This window comes from Grampus griseus (genome assembly GCF_964374135.1).
Source record: "Grampus griseus genome assembly, chromosome: 5".
Classification (NCBI taxonomy): Eukaryota; Metazoa; Chordata; class Mammalia; order Artiodactyla; family Delphinidae; genus Grampus; species Grampus griseus.
Genome location: NC_138998.1, coordinates 72,439,826 through 72,463,298, shown reverse-complemented (window position 1 = coordinate 72,463,298; position 23,473 = coordinate 72,439,826). Strand labels below are relative to the sequence as shown.

The 23,473-nt window shown below is 52.0% G+C and overlaps 1 protein-coding gene across 11 annotated transcripts in view; it reads right to left on the bottom strand.

The window, feature by feature from the left end:
* TNK2 (tyrosine kinase non receptor 2) overlaps nucleotides 1-22,993 on the bottom strand; it is a gene marked incomplete at its 3' end in the record, with an annotated part of 41,579 nt that extends 18,586 nt beyond the window's left edge. For 8 of the 11 annotated variants that reach the window (XM_082654230.1, XM_082654233.1, XM_082654235.1 and 5 more), the window contains exons 1-2: nucleotides 4,078-4,484; nucleotides 711-891 (exon numbers count right to left, since the gene is read on the bottom strand). In XM_082654230.1, the coding sequence (XP_082510356.1) occupies nucleotides 711-891; nucleotides 4,078-4,155 (259 nt within the window). In that variant the 5' untranslated portion in view covers nucleotides 4,156-4,484. Of the gene's footprint in view, nucleotides 1-488; nucleotides 647-710; nucleotides 892-4,077; nucleotides 4,485-22,626 lie in introns of those variants that run through there. The other 3 variants (XM_082654231.1, XM_082654232.1, XM_082654236.1) reach the window with 2 other exon arrangements.
* Between the last annotated feature and the right edge of the window lie 480 nt (nucleotides 22,994-23,473).

Genomic DNA, 23,473 nt, shown 5'->3' with positions numbered 1-23,473 from the left:
CATAAAATTTTATTATGTTACTGGCATCAGATATCAACTCTCTAGGCTAAAAGCAGCGTAAGTCAGTGTCTAAATTAGCACACCATTACTTATTTAGCTATTTCAGGCTGAATGCACTCAAAAGTTTCTAATGTTCTACAAGGAACACCGTGACTTCTAGAAGCTATAGTCACTACTTTCAGGATAAACACATAGAAAAAAAAAAAAAAGAGTTCAACTTATAGAATAGATCTTTGTAGGAGAGACAGAGAAAGGGAGAGATGGGGAGAAAAGCAGCAAACCAACATCTGAAGGATTTTATCTTCCCTTCTCCACAGACCTCTGGACACTAACCCCCCTGGTGTTCAGAACAGACTCAATTCTACATTTATAAAAGAGGAGGAGATGGAAGAAATACACCCTAGAAATGTCTGCACAAACAAAACAGAGTGTGTAGTTAATCCTGAGTAGCCGGAAATTTAAGTAAGATTCCTCAAACTCCAATTCACCTTCACGACTGCAAACTGCTCTCATGCACTCACTGTGTGCAGCATCTATTGATGCCCCTCTGCCCCACCGCGGGGGCTCTTGGACAGGCAGTGAGAGTTCTCAGCTCTGCCACCCCACGGAATAAAGGGGGGAGGGCTCTTCCATGCGGTTGCCGATCCTGAGGACAGAGGAGGTAAATGGTCAGTGGGGCGACGACAGGCAAGGCCAATGCCCCCACCTACCAGGCCGGCCCATGCCAATCTTCTCCAGGTCCTCATTCTTGACATACTCAAAGTGGGACAGGCGGGTAACGTTGAGGTCGTCGCGGAGCCGCAGGAAATACTGCTGCAGCTGCACCTCGGACAGCAGCTCCAGCAGCCAGCCTGTGCCCTCCTCCGGCTGCATGCTGCTGCTCCCCAGCCTCTGCGGGGAGAGAAGAATGGCTCAGGGACCACGGGATGCAGGCAGGTAACCGGCGACCCCGCCTCTGCCTTGGGCTCACCCACATCCTACTATGTGCTGTGGGGAAGGACTCACACCACCTTCTTGCTCCCCAAAACAGCTGTACAGAAGAGCCTGTAGCCACCTGTTCTCCTCCTATGGCAGCAAGGGTAGAATCAGGGCAGTTGGGACACAGCCCAGGCCCTGGAGTTAGGGTCTTACTCCCCAAATCTGCCATCCATGGCCGAGTGAACTGAGATCAAACTCTGTTCTCCGGTTCCCCACTGGCTCTTCAACGCTCCTGTTGTCACAAGGCCTTTGAGAATCTGATGAAAACTATCGAGTGTGTCTCCAGGAAAACAGATGCATCCTTATTCATAACGTTTTAATTACAAAACTTTTGGGGGTGCAGTGCCCCTTGAGACCCATCCATGAGCTCCCCAGACCTGATGGACCCCCCAGGGACTAGATGAGCTCTAGCTACTTTCCTCTCAGTGCCTGACATCGCATGAGCCTCCCCCCAGGTCCAAAGACCCCTCCGCAGGCCAGCACACAAACACCTCCAGGACCACAGGAGGGTCAGAGGGAAGGAGCGGCAGAGGCTGGGGCGGGCTTTCAGACTGCTGTCAACGGCTGTCACAACAGACTCTGGCCCAGTGTGGTCAAAGCTTTCAACTTTTTCAAGAAATACCAGAAATCTGAATCGACATGTAAAATCTCGCTATTAAAATTTTTTTTGAAAAGGTACTATACGCACACGTAAGATATTCAAAAGGCACACGAGAGCCGTAAAGTCTCCTCCCTCTCTTGCCGCACGGCCACCTCGGCCCCACCCCCAAAGTCGGCTGCCATTCATGACTTTTACGCGTTCTTCCAGACTTGTTTTTTCCCCACACAAATACTCACCCATTACCCACACCATTCTGTTCCTTGTTTACACTTGACATTAGATCTTTCTCCTGACTTTTGAACTATGTCAACTAATTCAAGTTTGAAATACACACACGCAAGCACACGTGTATGCTGTGCTGGTCAAACAAAATTACATGCAGGCCTCAATCAGCCAAGGGGCCACCAGACCTGTTACACCCTCTGGGGCCCAGAGAAAGAAGCCAGTGGCACCCTCAAAGCTAGGCAGCCCTACACTAAACCCATCCTTGTCCGAGTAAGACCCGTCAGAGCTGAGGGCTTGGCCAGCCCCTGACCCGTGTTCAATCCCCACTGGAGAAGACAGGGATGAGGGAAAAGGCCAGCTGCCCCAAGACCCCCTCCTCCCGACTTGGAGGTGGCCTTGTCCCCCAGCGCTCATCACAGGTCGCACTAAGAGAGCAGGTGCTCACAGCCTGGGACCAGCATGAGCCTCCTGCTCTCACAGTTCCCAGCGCTGCTGCCAACCCAGTGCCAGGAGCTCAGACTCTCCCAGGCAGCTCAGGGCAGTACAAAGAGCCACCACTGGGAAAGAGAAGCCCTCAGTTCAAACCCTGGCTCCTCTACCAAAGTGGCTGGGCCAGAAGGGGGTTTCCAAACTTTAAGCCCTAACCCTTCACTCAGATGGTTCTCATGAGGGCCATACAGCCCCCTAGGGGGCATTTTTGGCTGTCACAGTGTTGGGGGACCATTAGTGGCACTGAGTGGGTGGCTGGGGGACTCACACACTGTCCCAAATCCCATACAACTTAATTCATGCAGGTGAGAAATTTGTTTACAATCATCTGATTATAAATCAAATCCCATTTTACATATGAACAAGAAAGTATTTTTACAGTGTTAATACAGACTGAATTTTCCTGGAATGGAGCTACTGTGTAAACTGAGGGAAAACTGGCCTTTTGCTTTGTTTGGAACTTAGCAGAAGTTGTCCACCATTCAGAAAAATATCACTGAAGGCAGCCCATCCTACTATTTCAAAACTCTCCTCTCAGTCAGCACTTGTGTAGATGTTGCCGTGCTGGTTCTACCTGAGGTCTTAGCATCTGACTGCTTGGTAATGTCAGATTGTACTGACGTATTAGAATACACGAAATGCTACAATCGATTTCCTTTTGGTTCTCCTTTATATTACAGGAGGCATTAAGTTGACTGACCACACACACACAGAGTAAACAGGTTGTATTTCTCTTAATTTTAGTTAAGAAAAATAAAAACTCTAACACTTCAACTACAGTTAACTACATGCTGGGCACAGTTCTGAGCACTTAGCTGTATTAATTCACTTATCCACAGCAAAGCCATCTGTTACAAACAAGGGGGTGTGGACTTAAGAGGGCAGGGCACCACTGCTTTCCAGAAGAAAGCCCCAAAGGTGCCCTGTGAAAATCACTAACCTAGGCCCCGTCTCTCTGTGGCGTGACCAGGAGAGGCCAGCCAGCACTTCCGCCATCACTATTCCATCCCTGGAGCAAAAGGATCCCACCCCCTACACGGCTCAGCCCAAGAAGAGGCTGGCCACCAGGGCAAGTGGTCTGAAGATCCCCACTGCTTCCTCCCCAGTCCCCGAATCCCAGGGCTCCAGGCCACTCATTCCTACCCTCCTGGGGGTAGGAGGCAGCCACTCCTGAGAACAGCTCCAAGCCCTGCCCTGTGTGGTCCGGGCTGGGAGAGACCCAGAGGCCACTCCCCTGAAGAAGCTGCTTAGAAAGCACAGTCTGCCCTGTTCCTTTACCCATGAAACACCAGCTAACAAATCTCCCTGCTCAGCTGGGTCCTCCTCTCCCTGCTCCCCAACCCCAGGAACAGGGCTGCTCTACGTGGGGTGGGGGTGTGCGTGTGTGTGGGGGAAGACTAGAGAGAACACTGGGACCTGGGTGAGAAGAAAGCAGCCAGGGTCCCTGTCCGGTCTCCACCACCCCACCCAGGGTGACCCTGGACATGTCCCCTCCCTCCCCTCCCTCCCTCTCTAGCCCGTGTCTTTGTCGGTGAAGCACAGAGCACTGCTGCGGCTGCCCCCAGCACAGCCCCGTCCACACACCTGTGTCTGACACGTGTGGCTCTCATGGCCGGCACGCACACTTCCCACACACGCTCTCCTGACGCACTCGCCACCAAGAATGCAGCCGCTGGAGCAGGGAGGCCCTGGACCCCTGTCAAGCAGCCCGGTCCTGCTCTCTGGCCCTCAGCGCAGGGCTGCCTCTCAGTCTGTCCAGCTCCCGCCCACAACCCCCCACTCACTGTGTAGAGTCTCCGCCGGAGTCTGGCCAGAAGAGGGAAGGAGAGCTCTAGGCCAGGGAACCGACGAGCTGCTGGCATCTCCACGGAGCTGGACCCCCTGACCAGGTCACCGGGGCTCTGGCCCGAGGGAGGTGGGGTGGGCAGTGGTCTCAGCTCCTGAATTTCAGGTTCTGCCCAGAAGTGAAGGTGGCCAGAGGTCTGCCCCAGAGACCCCCCAAATCCCACACCAGGGGTGGGAAATGGAGCAGAAGAATAGGGTGGTCCCCTTTTCTCTGCTCTACAGCTGTTTCCACAGCTGGCTACCCTGGCAGGAGAGAGTTAGTTCTTCTCTCAGTTGACTGCAGCCTGGGTCCTCGGTCCTGTTTCTCTGTCTTCTCTCCAGCGCAGTGGTCACGGCTCCAGCCCTACTCCCTGGCTCCCCCGACAGCCCGCCTCCCTCCCCCCTCCCTCCACAGCTGAGCAGCTCTGACACTGGCTGAAAAAGGACCTTTCTGAATCACTGCCAAGAGGGCGGCGGGAATGGGGGGACTCTTCCTCCCAGCCACCCGCGCTGCCCCCACCTCCTCCCCGCACACAAGGCCCCTGTCTCTGGCTTCCACCCCAGCCCCCAGAGCTGCAGACAACCCCTGGGATTTTAGGGTGGGGGCCAGGTCAATCAGGCAGCAATATACAAAGAGGCCCCCGTCGCGCTTGTCTGGGGCTGTGAGGGCTTAGTGCACAGCCTGAGCTGGGGGCTTGGACACCAGAGAGTCGGTCCTGGACCTTGCAGGCAGACCCTTCGGAGACCCTCCCCCATCTCCCAGTCCCAGCCTTGGCTGGGCGTCTCCTGGCTCAGGCCCTAATGTGGCCCTGTTACCCTGGTGCCCGACGGAAATAGGAGTCCGGCAGCCTGCCAGAGCGGGGCAGTCCAGCCAAGAGCCGGGGTGGGGGGAAGAATCTCCCAGTCCAGCTGGCCAAGATCCAAAGCCCCCTCAAAACACACAAATATGCCCCTAAACCCTGCGATGCCCCCAGCCAAAGCTAGAGGATTCCGGGCCATAGGATGTCTCCTGAATAGCACCTACACACACAGACAACAGCCCCAGCTAGAGGGAACTGCAGTCACCCCATGAAGCCCCCGTGGAACCTACACATTCCTAGAGCTGACAAGTGATCCCTCTGGCCCTCCTCAAGGGCGCCAGCTGCTCTTACACCCCCCTCGCTACAGCCCCCAGACACACCTGACAGCTGCAGGAAGTCCTCTCAGGCTCCCTCAGCACCCCCCTCCCAGCCGTGCCCAGGGAGCCCCTGTTTCTTGCACACTGCTCTCTTGTCCCTATCCAGCTGGCCACCAGCTCTGGGAGTCCCAGCTGGCTGGTGGAGTAGGCAGCTGGGGTTGAGTTTTGGGGAGTCAGCATCCCAGGCTCTTTCCAGGGCCTCTCTCTCAGTGCTTGACCTCCCTGGCGGGGAGGTGCCTGCAGGGGCAGCCGTTTCCAGATCTGACTCAGGGAGGGGGGAAATGGGACACCCCCAGCAATCAGTCCTCTTTCCCATCCCCCTGTCATGTCATCCACCACCACCCAAAGCTTGTGAGGCCAGCCAGGTGCAGCCTCCCTTCAGTGCCAGTGAATCACCAGCCTGAGAATGGAGTCAGAGCTAATGGACAAGATGAAGTCGGGTCAAGGTCACACTGGAGCTGACTTTCCCGCAAACGCTGGCTCACAATGCCCACAGCACAGAGAAGCCTATTGCTTATTTCCCACAAAGCACCATTCTGAAGGAGATCCAGGGACCTGACTTCAAGGGACAATTTAAGCAGGATTATTCCCTCTACCGCAAGTTGGGGGACTGCTGGATTGGAATGGCCAGACTGAAAATTATAGCCACCCCCTGAAAGATGTGCCCCAAATCCACCGGAACCCCATGCCTGCCTGTTCCCTTGCACATCAGGTAAGAACAAGCCTCAGTAGCTTGCTCAGCAATACAGCTGTGGGAGGCTGTGGAGAAAAGCAAAGCATGGTCAGGGGTCAGAGGTCAGGCCAGCTCCTAGACCTCTTCTCCCAGCCCCAGAAAACAGCCACCTTTCTGCACCGCCACCCCCACCCCGCTTCGTCCTGTCAGTGACTGCCCTCTACTGGTCAAGAGAGAAAGTGCTTGATCTCCAAGGGGAAGGGAAGCCGACCCATAAATACCATGATCATGTTTTCCAAAGCAAACAGGGACATTTGGCTTAATACGCAGATTCATAAAGCCAATAAGAGGGAATGTCCAGGGCACAGGGACTCAGTGTCCATAAAGGACTAAACCCACATCCTGGCAGTGCTTTCGGGGCTCCCCTGCACCGATGAAGCAAGCCCAAAGGGCAGCTTAATTGGGTCCCAAGTCCCAAGGACTCAGAGATACTGAAGCAGATGTCAGCAACAGGAATTCACCACCACTGACTCGCCCCGCCCCACCCCACACACAAACACATCACCCTTCTTTACCCAGCATCCCAGCCCCCAGGATCTGTCCTGGGGCCAGGATCACAGATACCCCTCACTCCTGAAAGGCTCCCCTCAGCTCACCAGCAGACGATGCGGTCTAGGGCCCGGCTACCTGGCTATCCCCCAGGTTTCCCCTATTACCTGCTGTCCCTCCTCGGCCCCAGTTAGGCGCAGATATGCAAATCTCTCACCCTTGGAACCCAAACTCCGGGCTTTAGGGCCCGGGAGGGGAGCAGAGCCCTCCCGCAGTCCCCGCCCCTCCAGCGCACCGGCAGCGTCACTGCCCTGCGTCCTGAGGGGCCGGGCCTCGAGCATCCTCAACAAGGAGGGCCGGGGCCGCTAAAGCACCTCAGCCAAGGGAAGGCCCAGTCCCCGGGCCCGCACGCACCCCACAGCCCCGTATCTGCCACCTGCAGCCAGAGCGAGGGAGCAGAGCCTGGTGGTAGCGGTCTCTCCCGCTGGGCCTGCGGCTGCCCCTCCCCCAATCCCGTGCACAGGCTCCATTCCAAGGAGCCGCCTCTCCGCAGCGTAGGCTGCCCCCCAGAGAGCCAGGTGCGGGGCTGCACCTTCACTGACCACGGAGCCACAGCTCCCCTCGGCCCCTGGCCGCCTGCAGGACCCCAGAGAGCCACAGCCACCGATCAGGTCCTGGGGACTCAAGGGCCCCCATACTCCATGACAAGGGGGGGGGGTCCGTCCAAGAAGCTCACAGAAGAGAAGCCCCCATCCTAACTCGACCTGAGACCCCTCCCTCTAGACCCCTCTCCTTCCACCAGCCCAGCTTCCACCTAGCTCCAAGCATGCGCCCACCTGCCAGGCTCCCTGGTGCGCTGCCATTCCGCACTCCACTCAGGCCCGGGGAACCTGCCCAGCCCACTCCTCTCCGCAGTGGAAGCCACGCCCCCGCATCCGCACTGGGAGGGAGACCTCAGCCCTCCGCAGCCCACGCCTCTTCTCACCAGCCTGGACTTCTCCCCGCCTGCACCTCCACCCGCCCCGCCCCCAAGACTGCTCGGCCCGGCAGAGCACTGTGGCTGACCTCTCTGGGCTCAGAAGAGTGCGAGTACCCACACTCCCTCCCGCAGGAGCTGCTCCAACACGTGTCCACGCAGGGCTGTCACCCAGTGCCAGGATGAGGACATTGCTAGTGGAGGAAGTCCCACGGCAGAGGCCCCAAGGTGCCACACGCACACCCTCTCATTCCAATGGCACCTGAAGCATCCACTGACTCCTCAGTACCAGGTATTTAGGGGTGAGCTCAGGGCACCCTCACACCTTGGGTGTTTGGGGCAGAGGAGGAGGGAAATGCTGAGACACCTCTACTCCCCACTCCCCTCCCCACACACACACACTCCACCTCAAGACTAAGGAAGGAGACCCCGGGTGGGCACTAGGTGAGTTCCCATAAGGCTCACTCTCTTCAAAAGCTCCTTCTCCAGCTGAAGCGCGTTGGCATAGGGGATGACCCTGCCAGGCAGGGTGTTTATTCTAGGCAGAAGCTCCTCTGCATCTTACTGCAGCTATGGCAGAAACTGGTTTTGGGAGCAGCTGCAGGAACACTCAGGAGGCCGTCGAGAAAGAGAGGCTGAAAATGCCAGGCCCACAGATCCCTCCTTCTCCTGGTTGGATAAAGAGTCTGATCTAAACCATTCCCCCATCCTGCTTTCTCCCTACCTCCTCCCTCCACAAGGCCCCTGCCTCCGAAAGCCATCCTATTACAAGATACCCACAAGATCCAAACTGCCTCTAGGATTTGGGGAATCCACCCCACATGTATACCCTCTGGTCTACAACTTGCCCCCTTATCTCTAAAGGGAGCCGGTAGTGGCCCAGGAACCAGCCTGCCTCTGCCGTCCACTCCCCTCCCCCAGGCTCTCCAACAGCATCAGTCAAGTTACAAATCCACACAGAGGAGCAGACGTGACATGTAATTTCCGGCCAAGAAGATTTTTCCAAAACAATCTACCGTATTCTCAGGAATATATGCCAGGCCAGCTCTCTCGTATCTCTGCCCTCCCTCTTCTCCAGGCCCTGGAGGGAAAACAACATATTGGGGAGGAGAAGGAGGGGGGCTTATGGCTCCTCTCCCAACCAGAGGATTATCTTGCCTACACATGCCAGCCCCACCAAGCCCAGTCAACCTCAACTCACCCCTCTGTGTGCAGCGCCCAAGCTTCTGGACCAAGGCCAGGCTGGTTCCCCTTGGGACTTCATCCCAGAGAGAACTGTACCAGGTAACCCCACACCTTCAGGTCATCCCAGGTCTGAAATCACACTGGTCTGGGGAGGAGGCTGGCCACAGGCCAAGGGAGAGAAGGGGGTGATTCAGACACATACCATGGCTGTCCACACCCTCTCCATCTCCAGGCCACAGTGGCCCACTCCCTTCCAGGGGAGCTTGGCAGCTGAGGCCCTGAGGACAGTCAAGCCTGAGGCATATTTGCCAGCAGTGCTGAGCCCACAGGCCCTGAGTCTAACCCTAAGGGCTCTTCACCCTTCTCCTTAACTGTGGATATTTCCTAAGACTTTGGAACTCACCCTTCCTTCTCTTCCCTCCCTGGGAGTCACCTCCTCTCCTCCCAGGGCTCCAATTAGCACCATGTGCTGTCTTTCTCCATTCCTGAGCTCTAGAAGCTCTACACCCATGCTTCTAGACATTTACAGCCAGCTCCACCAGGAGGATGCAAAGGTACCATAAATTCTACATGTCCAAATTGAGCTCATCAACCCCCGCCTTAAACCTAGCTTATGTGTGCTCTCATACCCTGACTGAAAACATCACAAGCCAACACGAGCCACCTAGGCTAGACACCTCACCCCTGGCTCCCCAACCATAACTCCCTTCTTTCCCCACTGGGCAGGCCACAAAATCTTGTTTCTGCTCCCATCGATACCTTTGGGACAAGAGTCAGACAGACCCGGGCTGAAATCTTGGCTGTATCACTCTCTAGTCAGACGACTTCTGGGCAAACGCCTTAACCTCTAAGCCTCAATTTCCTTATCTGCAAATGGGAATAAACAGTACGTCCTTCAGAAAGTGCAAACTCAATGAGATCACGAACGGCACACTTAGCACAGCATCTGGCACGTAGTTGCCTATTCTTATACTGTCATCTGAACACGGATCCGAAGTTCCTCCCCTGCTTACGTCCTCTGTAATTCCTCACTGAGCCAAATACAAGGCCCTTCAGGATCCATCCCTCGCCTATCTGTCCATCTCCAACTCTTATCATTTCCTTCAAAACGTCTCCATATTCCAACCAAGTCAAATACTTGCCCTTCCCTAGACACAACATCTTCTTTAATTTTAATGTCTTTGAGCTATTCTTTGTGATACTCTTTTCTCTTCATGATGAACTCCTACACATTTGGGTCCCTCAAGACCCAAATAAAATGTCATCTCCTTTGTAAATTCCCATTTCCTATCCCCAAACGGTTCTTTTTGCCATTGCTTCCCATGTTATTTTGTTAAAGTATGTTTGAAAACAAGAGTGGTATAAACACATAATACTACACGTGGAAAATAGCCAAAAGGATGAAAAAAATTTTAATTATCTATCATGCTCTGATCCTTAAAGGGTGCTATTTCTGTAGCACTCTGTATTAATACATAATTCTATTGAGGGAGCCCTATGTACGTACCTCTTGTGGTTTGTACATTGTAACCATCTGTTTATATCTGTCACCTTGAAAGAAGAATCTGGCAAGGCACCTGGTCAAAAGAGTTTGCTGAAAGGGACTTCAAGCCTTTGTGACAGACACTGAGGAAAGGAGGCCTGTCTCTTTTCCAGTGAGCTGGTACCACCTTATGTCCAGTGAATACCAGGAATAAGCCTGGTTGCCCTTGTCGGCCCTGGCTTTGCTTCCCCCCATTATTTCGAACCCAGAAAAGCAAGCACCTTCATGCGAAGAAGGGCAGCCAATCTCATTACAGCTACTCCTGTCCCAGAACCACTAAGCTACTTTGCTCCCACAAAGCTATTTCAGCCCCGGGGACAATACAGCAGTCCCTCAAGGCAGAGGGACAGCTTTGACTGAAGGCTGCCTTCTCATCAGACTGCGGAGGGAGAGCTGGGGATACCACAGCGTTGATCGATGGGCAGGAGGTCTTTTTTGTCAGGCATCCCAGCCTCGCAGAGAGAGAGGAGGGAGACAGGGGGATCAGAGGGTGGGAAGGCAGGGCACAGAAGCAGGGGCAGACACACCAGATACAGGGACCCTCCTACGCCTCATCTCCTTTGACTCCAACAGAGAAGGAGGTGTAACTTTCAGAGAGGAAAGGAAAGAACCTGACTAAACACCACAACCACAGGCCCTCACTGAACCCAGTACCTCCGCACATCTACCAACTTGGTCTTGAAAGTTTTTTTTTTTTTTTGTGGGGGGGGTACACAGGCCTCTCACTGTTGCAGCCTCTCCCGTTGCAGAGCACAGGCTCTGGACGTGCAGGCTCAGCGGCCATGGCTCACGGGCCCAGCCGCTCCGCGGCATGTGGGATCTTCCCGGACCGGGGCATGAACCCGTGTCCCCTGCATCGGCAGGCGGACTCTCAACCACTGCCCCACCAGGGAAGCCCTTGAAAGTATTTTTTAGCTGTTTCATGCTCCACCAGCGAAAGACCAGTGTGCCAACCCTGACACCCAGAGACAGGACGCTGAGAGCCCTAATACATTCCTGGAGCATCCCTCCCCCGCACATAAACACCACTCGAGTGTGACAGTGGGTAAATTCCTGCAGTTGCCTGGGTCTCTTGCACACATGCACCCCACACGCCCGAGTGACAGGGCTGGGATGCAGGGTACTGCAGAGAGCTGCCTCTCACCATCCTCTGGCCCAAACATCCTCCCGGCACCAAGGCCCGGCAGCCGAGGCTCCCGGGAAGAGAGGAAGGATGTAGTCTGGCTCCCAGCAGCCAGCCACTCCCAGGGCTCTTCCAGGGCTGGGCAGAGGCCGCCCAGCTGGTCGCCCTGCCTACCAGCTCAGGCCTCACCCCACTCCCCCAACCCCCTCAGCAAGAGCCTAGAGCTGAAGGGGCCTATTGTTGGGCCCTGGAGGTGGGGTGGGCCCAGAGCTGTGAATTGGAGAGCATTTACTCTGTGAGAGGGACTGCTCATTCCCTTGGGACAGCGCCCACACCAGAACCCCAGGAGCTAGGAACATCCAGCGCAGGGTGGGCTGCTGGGCCAGGGAGAGAAAGGGTCCGAACCTGGAAGTGAGAGAGATGTCAGGGACTGCAAGATATTTAAGATACCTTAAATCCCCCCCATTTTAGAGATAAAGAAACTGAGACCCTGAAAAGGAAGGGACATGCCTGGTCTGAGGCACCTAAGAAGCTGTCATAGGGAATGGATCCCTAGGAGCTGCGGAGCAGTTCAGAGCAATGGTGATTCCTCTCTGGCCATAGAGGGGCAGCCCTGCCAAGGTCAGGGACTAATAAAGGTCAGGGGCCTGAGCGGAGAACCTGCCTCAGGAGGAGACACAACATCCAGGGGACAGGCAGAGACAGGAAGAACCTAGAGTTCTCACATCCAGCAGAAGCCCTTGGCTCCCAGGACCTAGAGCTGCTGAAGGAGGGCCCAGGCCAAACCTCTCATCCCACCCACCTCTTTAGCCACTCACCACATACTGACTGTGTGCTCACCCTGTGCTAGGTTTGGGGAACTATGAAGGAGGAGAAGTCACGATTCACATCCTCAGAAAGACACTGTGTGCAAGTTCTTTACTAAAAGTTTTATCTTTCATTGCCTGATTAACCTGCCCCCCACTACCCTACATTACCCGCATTTTACAGATGAGGACACTGAGGCTCTGGAGGGGTGACCAGGGTCACCTGTTACTGGAGAGTCACAGGTGAACCAGAATTCAGTCCATATACAACTGGACACAAAACTGCTTGGTTCAAGGATTTGAGCTCATGGAGGGCAGAGCTGGAGTCTTATTTGTTAAATATATACTAGATACTGAATGAATTCATGGATTCTGCGAGGAAGTTTAAGGAGGGAATAGAGGCTCCAGGAAAAGACAGATTGCACAAATGCACATAATTTCACTCCTTCCCAAAACCCCACCAAAGCCAAAATGATCAAAAGAGAAATTTTCTGAATGGCAAAAGTCCCTAAGGACGGGAAGAATAGTAGAAGAGAAAACCACAACATAGCTTTGGAAGCTGGAAAGCAGATGGCCAGTGACTATGGAGAGCAGACCTGAGAAAATCCCCAATCCCAAGGTGAAAAGGACCTGATTGACCCCACAGAATCCTCAAAAGGCCTGGGAACTAGAAGCCCCAGAAACCTCTAGAAGAAGAACAGGTGCTAAAAATACAGAGGATTAGTCAAAAGCTGTTTAAGAAGCAGTAAGACCCCCCTGGACTCCCTCTCCAGTACAAAGCCGCTGGGTTGCTGCCCTGGTACCACCCGGCAAGATCGGGATTTCCCTTCGGGGGTAAAGTGCGGGCCTCTGCACTGGCGCAGCAGGCTTGGCTGACAGCGGGGTGCCAGGGACCTAACAAGGAAAGCACACATAGATGTGGAGATCTCAGTCTCCTTCTCGACTCCCTCCAGGAACATGGAGCCAGACCTCCACCTCCTGGCAGAAGACAGGAGTGTCCTTTCTGGGGACTCTGATCAGGCCAAGAAAGATATAAAGAAACCAACATTGGGAGTTCTCCACAAACCGAGCAGCCAGGTCACCATACAAAGAAGCTCGGTCAACAAGGCCACCCAGTGCTTGTGGTCAAGAGTAGATGACAGAGGAAGCCCTTGGGAAGATGGCGGAAGAGTAAGACGCGGAGATCACCTTCCTCTCCACAGATACACCAGAAATACATCTACGCGTGGAACAACTCCTACAGAGCACCTACTGAACGCTGGCAGAAGACCTCAGACCTCCCAAAAGGCAAGAAATCCCCCACGTACCTGGGTAGGGCAAAAGAAAAAAGAATAAACAGAGACAAAAGGAAAGGGACAGGACCTGCACCAGCGGGAGAGAGCTGTGAAGGAGGAAAAGTGTCCACACACTAGGAAGCCCCTTCGCGGGTGGAGACTTCGGGAGGCGGAGTGGGGGAGCTTGGGAGCCGCGGAGGAGAGCACAGCAACAGGGGTGCGGAGGACAAAGCGGACAGATTCCAGCGCAGAGGATCGGGCCGACCGGCACTCACCAGCCGAGAGGCTTGTCTCCTCGCCCGCCGGGGCGGGCGGGACTGGGAGCTGAGGCTCCGGCTTTTGTCGGAGCGCCGGGAGAGGACTGAGGTTGGCGGCGTGAACACAGCCTGCAGGGCGTTGGTGCGCCGCGGCTAGCCGGGAGAGAGTCCGGGGAGGGGTCTGGACCTGCCGAAGAGGCAAGAGACTTTTACGTCCCTCTTTGTTTCCTGGTGCACGAGGAGAGGGGATTAAGAACGCTGCTTGAGAGAGCTCCAGGGACGGGCGCGAGCCGCGGCTAAGAGTGCGGAGCCCAGAGACGGACATGGGACGCTAAGGCCGCTGCTGCCGCCGCCAGGAAGCCTGTGTGCGAACACAGGTCACTAGCCACACGCCCTTCCGGGGAGCCTGTGCAGCCCGCCACTGCCAGGGTCCCGGGATCCAGGGACGGCTCCCCCGGGAGAGCGCACGGCGCGCCTCAGGCTGCAGCTGTCACGCCAGCCTCTGCCGCTGCAGGCCCGCCCCGCACTCCGTGACCCTCCCTACCCCCCGGCCTGGGTGAGCCAGAGCCTCCGAATCAGCGGCTCCTTTAACCCCGTCCTGTCTGAGCAAAGAACAGACGCCCTCCGGCGACCTACACGCACAGGCGGGGCCAAATCCAAAGCTGAGCCCCTGGGAACTGTGAGAACAAAGAAGAGAAAGGGAAATCTCTCCCAGCAGCCTCAGAAGCAGCGGATTAAAGCTCCACAATCAACTTGATATACCCTGCATCTGTGGAATACCTGAATAGACAACGAATCATCCCAAATTAAGGAGCCCTGTGGATGAAAGGCTCTTGGTGCTGCAGCCAGGACTCAGTGCTGTGCCTCTGAGGTGGGAGAGCCAACTTCAGGACACTGGTCCACAAGAGGCCTCCCAGCTGCACATAATATCAAACAGCAAAAATCTCCGAGAGATCTCCATCTCAACGCCAGCACCCAGCTTCACTCAACGACCAGCAAGCTACAGTGCTGGACATCCTATGCCAAACAACTAGCAAGACAGGAACACAACCCCACCCATTAGCAGAGAGGCTGCCCAAAATCATAATAAATCTACAGACACCCCAAAACACACCACCAGACGTGGACCTGCCCACCAGAAAGACAAGATCCAGCCTCATCCACCAGAACACAGGCACTAGTACCCTCCACCAGGAAGCCTACACAACCCACTGAACCAACCTTAGCCACTGGGGACAGACACAAAAAACAACAGGAACTACGAACCTTCAGCCTGCAAAAAAGGAGACCCCAAACACAGTAAGATAAGCAAAATGAAAAGACAGAAAATCACACAGCAGATGAGGGAGCAAGATAAAAACCCACCAGACCTAACAAATGAAGAGGAAATAGGCAGTCTACCTGAAAAAGAATTCAGAATAATGATAGTAAGGTTGATCCGAAATCTTGGAGATAGAATGGACAATAGAATGGACAAATTGCAAGAATTAACAAGGTTAATTAACAGTTAACAAGGACCTAGAAGAACTAAAGATGAAACAAGCAACGATGAACAACACAATAAATGAAATTAAAAGTACTCTAGATGGGATCAATAGCAGAATAACTGAGGCAGAAGAACGGATAAGTGACCTGGAAGATAAAATAGTGGAAATAACTACTGCAGAGCAGAATAAAGAAAAAAGAATGAAAAGAACTGAGGACAGTCTCAGAGACCTCTGGGACAACATTAAACGCACCAACATTCGAATTATAGGGGTTCCAGAAGAAGAAGAGAAAAAGAAAGGGACTGAGAAAATATTTGAAGAGATTATAGTTGAAAACTTCCCTAATATGGGAAAGGAAATAGTTAATCAAGTCCAGGAAGCACAGAGAGTCCCATACAGGATAAATCCAAGGAGAAATACTCCAAGACACATATTAATCAAACTGTCAAAAATTAAATACAAAGAAAACATATTAAAAGCAGCAAGGGAAAAACAACAAATAACACACAAGGGAATCCCCATAAGGTTAACAGCTGATCTTTCAGCAGAAACTCTGCAAGCCAGAAGGGAGTGGCAGGACATATTGAAAGTGTTGAAGGAGAAAAACCTGCAACCAAGATTACTCTACCCAGCAAGGATCTCATTCAGATTTGATGGAGAAATTAAAACCTTTAGAGACAAGCAAAAGCTGAGAGAGTTCAGCACCACCAAACCAGCTCTACAACAACTCCTAAAGGAACTTTTCTAGGCAAGAAACACAAAAGAAGGAAAGGACCTACAATAACGAACCCAAAACAATTAAGAAAATGGGAATAAGAGTAGATGACAAAGAAATACTGGACACCCAAGGAAAGCCTCTAACGTGGAAGAAAGAGCAAAACACACAGAAAATGCTCATTAATATCCTCAGAAAGACAAGATGTTGTATCTACAAAACAAGAAGAGAATATTAGTACTTTTTAATAGGGGGAATAAGAAATTACAAATATGACAGGAAACATAACAAATTCAACAGACCCATCCTCACCCCAACCAACAAAGTCTAGCCCACAGCAGGTGCTCAGAAATATCTGCTGAATGGATAAATGAGGCAGTATTTCATGAACTTTAATGCACACGCAGATCACCTGGGGGAATCTTGTTAAAATGCAGATTCGGATTCCATAGATATGGGGGTGGGCCTGAGTTTTACATTTCTAACAAGCTCCCAGTGATAATGTGCTGGTCCTTAGACCACACTCTGAGAAGCAAGGGTCTCTGCTAAACCCTGGAGCAGTGGTTCTTTGCACTGGCTGTGCATTAAAATCACCTGGGAGGTAGGAAAGTGTCGGTGTGTGGGCCCCGCCCACTGAGATTCTAATCAACTTGGTCTAGGTGAGACTCAGGCATCATATCTTGAAATCTCTGCAGATGAATCCATACTGGGGTCGAGAACTGCTGCTCTGGAGAAAGCCTGTAACTGCGCCAATCATTGGTCCTAGCCAGAGCAGTCCTGTTTTCAAATATTCTTTCCCATTGTTGACACTGACCACTCTTTCAGAAGGCCCTTCTCATCACGGCCATGAGCATCAGTTTATGGGACTATTTACTATACAGAGGGTAATTCTTTTTTTTTTTTTTTTTGCGGTATGTGGGCCTCTCACTGTTGTGGCCTCTCCCGTTGCCGGAGCACAGGCTCCGGACGCGCAGGCTCAGCGGCCATGGCTCACGGGTCCAGCCGCTCCGCGGCATGTGGGATCTTCCCGGACCGGGGCACGAACCCGTGTCCCCTGCATCGGCAGGCGGACTCTCAACCACTGCGCCACCAGGGAAGCCCCAGAGGGTAATTCTTAATGCTAAGTCCCATTAATGTCAGTGGATGGAGAAATCATTCTACTAAATTTCCAAAAATTCATTGAGAATTTTTTCCTTATTAGATTCACACACTTATCTTAATTTTTCTAATTAAAAAAAATCTGGACCGTAAAACTTTAGCAAGTGCTTTAAAAAAAATAATGGATTTTTAAAAGTGAAATGTGGATATCTCCCTAGCCAAAAATCCTAATCCATTATTCCAATGTTTCTGTTAAAACTTAACTTGAATTTAGTAGTTTTGTGTCTACCTCATCCATGCCATGGGATAAAATAATATCAACAGACACTTACTGCTGTTAAAATTGCTAAAATCACAATAGAAGGGTTGGAGGATAAAGCATCTTCCACAATGGAGAGCAAAAGCCCACACCAAGCTACATAATTAAAGAATACTGGAGATAAAGAAAAGATGCTATAAACTCCTGGGCAACGCTATAACACAAGTTCCACAAAAAGGATTGGGAATGATTTTAGACATTAATGTTAACTCTGGAACTTAAGAGCAATGTCCTTAAGCTTCCAAAGGAAAGCAATTTCCAGCCTAGATCTCTATATTCAGCTAATTAAGTGACTGAGTGTCAGACTGGCAAGGTCTCAAAATAATCTACCACTCTTTCACCCTCCTCTCTTAGGAAGCTACTAAAGGATGTACTCTACCAAACTAGAGAATAAACCAACAAAGGGGAAGACAGGAAACAGGAGAGAAAGGCACAGAAAGGCAGTGAAGGAAATGCCCAAGATGCTGAAAGGGAGATCCCAGGAGGACAGCTAAGCATCAGTGATAGAGAGCAATTAGTCCATGCTGCTTTAGGGCACAAGGCTCTGAAAGAGACTTCTTTAGAGAGGTGAATTTGTTAGAATACCTAATGGAATTGACACCCTGAGAAATTTATGCAGCTACTGGAGAGTTTAATTAATTGAAAAGTACATAGAAAACTAAGCAAACAAAAAAAGCAACTCCAGGAAGAACAAAAAGGTGCCCAGGAAAGGAAAAGTCACAGTTTATTACACCATAACAATATAAACAATGAACAGTAGATTGAAGAAAACATGAGATACGCCCAGAGTGGATGGGCTGGAAGATGGGATGAGTAGCAGGGTGGGAATGAGGGAATTAAAGTAAAATCCTCATCTTTGGCCAAGATGGAATAACACGGATCAGACTTACCCTCCTGACTGAAACACAGAAAAATGGACAAAATATACAAAATGGTTTTGAAGACACCAGACATCAAGATGCAAAGGTCAGTGATACCTAGGAAATAGGAAACAAAGGAGGTCAGCCCTATGGTTGGGTTTCCAGGCTACAGAAAAGGGAAGGGAACCAGTTGGACCCCAAAGGACTCTCTGAGTTGAAGAGATGAAGCTGAGACTCTGGGGAAACTCAAGTGGTCAGAATTCACAGAACAGAGCATCAGAGAAGAGAGAGCACCACAGAAGTCTGTAAAAGGTCCCCCTTGAGCAGTAAGCTGAGTACTGATCGTCACATGAATGTATGGGAACTACCCAAGGCTGGGGAAAAGAACCACCCAAAGGCTTCCCTGGTGGCGCAGTGGTTGAGAGTCCGCCTGCCGATGCAGGGGACCCGGGTTCGTGCCCCGGTCCGGGAAGATTCCACGTGCCACGGAGCGGCTGGGCCTGTGAGCCATGGCCGCTGAGCCTGCGCGTCCGGAGCCTGTGCTCCGCAGCGGAAGAGGCCACAACAGTGAGAGGCCCGCGTACCGCAAAAAAAAAAAAAAAAAGAGTTTCAGTTCTGCAAGATAAGAAAAAGTTCTGGAGATGGATGATAGTGATGGTTGTGCAACAACGTGAAAGTACCCAACTCTACTGAACTATACACTTAAAAGTGGTTAAAATGGTAAATTTTATGTTGTGTATATTTTACCACAGTTAAGGTAGGTAAATTTTTTTAACAAAAAACTGAATTCCATTAAAAATACCATTTACAATAGCATCAAAAATATGCAATACTTAAGGATATATCTGACAAAAGATTTAAAAGATCTGTACATTGTAAACTATAAAACATTGGTGAAATTCTTAAAAATCTAAATAAATACAGAGATACACATTGTTCATAAGTCAGGTTCAATACTGCTAAGACAGCAATTCTCCCCAAATTGATCTGTAGATTCAATGCAATCCCAGCAGGCTATTTTGTAGAAATTTACAAATTGTTCTAAAATGCCTATGGAAGTACAACAAACCTAGAATAACTAAAGCAATTTTGAAAAGGAAGAACAAAGTTTAAGATCTTCCCTTGGTTTCAAGGCTTACTATAAAATCTACAGTGATCAAGATAATGTGGTCCTGGGATAAAGACAGACAAGTTAGATCAATGGAACAAAACAAAGTCCACAATTGGATCTACACACATACAAACAACTGATTTTTGATAAAGGTGCAAAGGCAACTCCATGGAGAAACAAGTCTATTAAAAAAATTTTGCTGAACAATTGGATGCCCATATGCAAAAAACTGAACTTCCATTCATACCTTGCACCATATACTAACCTAAGAATTAACCCCAAATAGATTGTAGACCTAAATGGAAAACCCATAACTATAAAAGTTATAGGAGAAAACCATCATGTTTTGGGTTAGGCAGAGAGTTCTTAAACACCAAAAGCACAATCCATAAAAGAACAAGCTGGTAAACTGGAGTTCATTAAAAGTTAAAACTGGGCTTCCCTGGTGGCGCAGTGGTTGAGAGTCCGCCTGCCGATACAAGGGACATGGGTTCGTGCCCCGGTCTGGGAAGATCCCACATGCCGCGGAGCGGCTATGCCCGTGAGCCATGGCCGCTGAGCCTGCGTGTCCGGAGCCTGTGCTCCGGCAACGGGAGAGGTCACAGCAGTGAGAGGCCCGCGTACCGCAGGAGAATTAAAGTGCAAGCTAGAGCCTGGAAGAAAATACTTGCAAATCACATATCCCATAAAAGGCTTGAATCCAGAAATATAAAAGAAACTCCCAAAACTTAGTATGAAAAAAAAACCCACACAATAAATGGGTAAACAATTTGAACAGACACATCCCCAAAGATATACAGATGGCAAATAAGATGAAAAGATGCTCAACGTTCGTCATTAGAGAAATGTAAATTAAAACCAAAATGAGATACCATTACAGACCTATTAGTATGTCTAAATTTAAAGAGACTGATCATACCAAGTGCTGACAAAGTAGTGAACAAACTAGAACTTTCATACACAGCTGGTGGGTACATAAAATGGTACAACCACTTTGGAAAACAGTCTGGCGGTTTGTTAAAAATTAAATGTATACCTACCATATGATCCAACTATTCCAGTCCTAAGGATTTACCCAAGAAAAAAAAAAGCATATGTCCGTACAAAGACTTACACATATGTTCATAGCAGTTTTACTTGTAATAGCCAAAAACTGAAAACAACCCATCAGGAGATAAATGGATAAACAGACTGTGGTATACTACTCAGCAATAAAAAGGAATAAGCAATTGATACCCACAAAAACATGGATGAATCTCAAAATAATTATGCTGAGTGAAAAAAGCCAGGCCAAAAAAAAAAAGAGCACATACTGTATGATTCTACTTACATAAATTTTAGGTAATGCGAACTAATGTATAGTGACAGAAAGCAGACTATTGTTACCTGGGGAAGGGGGATGGCAAAGGAGGGGTGGGATGGAGGGATTACAAAGGGGCACAAAAAACTTTTGGGAGTCTGGGAATAACGGGTATGTTCATTATCTTGATTGTGGTGGTGGTTTCACAGGTATACACGTATGTTAAAACTTATTAAATTATGTTTTAAATACGTGTCATTTACCATACGTCATTATACCTCAATAAAGCTATTATTAAAAACAAACACTTCATCTTCCAGGATAAAGCACAGGGCAGGGGGATAATTGTGGGCTCAGGGGCTAGAGGAAAAGGTCTGGTAGCACTGACCCCTCCTGCCTAATGTCCACTGGCCATGGCTCCTGGGAAGGTGGATGCTAGGCTGGCAAAGAAGGGTCTGAGCCCGCTGCACTCAGGACACTGTAGGGAAAACCAGGGCCCGCCTCACAGACGAGGAATTGAAGCCCAGAAATGTTATCCTAGTTACACACTAGTTACACAGCTAGTAAACCCAGATCTGCCAAAGTCCTCTTTCTCTTCATCTACCACAAATTCAAGAATCAACCTGAAACAGGGTGAACGTGTATGCTTACGTGCGCGTGTTTAGAACAGTTCTCTCCACTGAAGCCAGAGCGCAAGAACCAGTCTGGCCGTCCCAGAGGAGCCAGACGCCTTGGACACAGCAGCTGAACTTCCGGTGCATGAGTGTTTGGGGTGGCAGGATGACAGGCAGGCATGGGACGAAGTTGACAGTCAAGTCTGGGTCTGCATGGGGAGCAGGCTAACTGGCTCCTCCAGCAGAGTCCCAGCAGCTGCCTGCTTAGGACGTGACCACCACTCCCCCTGCCCCAACAGAAAAGGACTATCTCCACCCAGTCCGGTTGGGACAGGGGTCTGGGGGCCATCTGACTCAGAGCCACTCCTTGGGGTAGGGCAGAGATGGGTCTTGGCTAAGGCCCCGAGACAGGCAGCAACTCTGTACCCACCCCAACCCGAGGACTAGAGAAGCAAGAACCCAGACAGCGCCAGGTAAGAGGTGAACGTCCCTAGGCAGATGAGGCCCACAAGTGGCCAACCAAGCCCCTGTGGGGCAGGAATGAATAGGCCTGGCACCCAGGCCATGAGGAAGTCAACAGGAAGCCAAATCTAGCCCCCACCTCTGCAAGCCCCACCTCTAAGCTGGGCTGAGAGCTGGCCCTGGCTGGTACAGAACCCATGATGCCACAGCTGCCCATCTGTCCACCTCCATGGGGTGGGGCTGAGGTCTGGGCCACCGAGGATGCCCAGAGTCCAGCAGTGCAGATAACCTCTCCTATCCCACACTTTCAGGTTGGGGTCCTGAGAGCCCACATGGAGACAGAAGTCCTCACCAGCTCTCCACCCTTCTGCCCACTATTTATCCTTGGCTCTGGGCCCTCAGTATTAATCAAATGTGACAAGAAGGTGTGGCAGGAGCAGGCCAGGCTCGTGCCCAAGTTACCGGCTGCCACGCTGACATCTCAGCTCACGTGGCCAAGAGGGTTACAAGATAAGGTCCTGTTAATGCAATGCTGCCCCTTCCCTTTTCTGGAACGTGTTTTGAGGACGTGAAGCAGCGTGTGCTGATTGCACTAACCCAGCAATGGCATGGAGGCACCCCTATCTCTACCGGTAAACGGGTGAAGCGGGGGTGGAGGGGTGGAGAGATGACTACTTCCTCTGCAACCTCAGCCTGGGACTACCCCTCTCTCCCTTCTGCCCAGGCCTGGCAGCCACCCAGACAGTCTCACCGCCAGTCTAGACTTTAAGGAAATATCCCATCACTCCAGTTGGCATATACAGTACTGGGGGGAGGGATCCTGTCTCGTTGTTGAACACTGCACTGCTTCATTCCTCTCCAGGTTTAAACACAGGGGAATGAAAAACGGCAGTTTGGAGACCACGCTCTCCTGCGATAACTGCAGCCCCCTCCTTCCAAACACACCAATTCCAGCTGAGAACAGAACTGGGCTTCCTTACCTGCTGCCTTCCACTGGCTCTCTGCAGACAAAGCTTCTATGATGTCCCGGCTGAGGCGGCAGAAAAGGACCCAGCAGGACACTGCCTGCTATTGGGCAGTGGTTTCCAACGCTCCCAGGTTCACGGCGCTCTTCTGCCCCCCACTCCCCAAACCCCTACATTCTGCTCTCACCACGGCCCTGGCTCGGCCCGATGCTGATGCTGAGCAGCCGGCCTGTGAGTTACCACCTCCTCCTCCGCCTGCGCCTCCGGATCCTGTGTCCCTCCAGGGGTCCGTCTCCTTCCTGGGACCCTTTCCCGTCCAGGTATGTTTCCTGGACAGCCCGCACAACCTGCCCTTCCTGCACCCCGGGCAGCCAATTTGCTTCCTGCACCCCCAGGCGCCCCTCTCCCTCAGGGCCCTGGGGCCCCACTGGCCGGGCCCTCCCCACCACTTCGAGTCTCTTGCGGCGTGCCGGGGCCACTCCAAGGACCTCTGCCTCCCCTCTGAGGTGCCCGCAGCTCTCCCAGTACTGCTCCCCCCGCTCCTCGGAACTTTCGAGCTCGTCTCTGCTCTCCCAGAGGCCGTCCCCGAGCTCGGACAGCTGCTCGGGCTGCTGTAGCAGCCTGCGTGGGCTCCCCTCCCCCTGCTCCTGCACCCCGGTGCGAGCCTCCCCCCGTTCCTGCACTGCGGGGCTGCCTCCCCCTTTCTCCTGGTACTGCTTGCGGGGGCCCAGCCCCTCCTCCTGCACCACAGGCCAGCCCGCGGAGCCCGTCCACGGCGGCGGGCGCCTCCAGTCCGCGCTGTCCGCAGGCCCCCACACCACCCCCAGGCTAGGCTCGCGGCCCCGGCCGCCCCGCTCCTGCA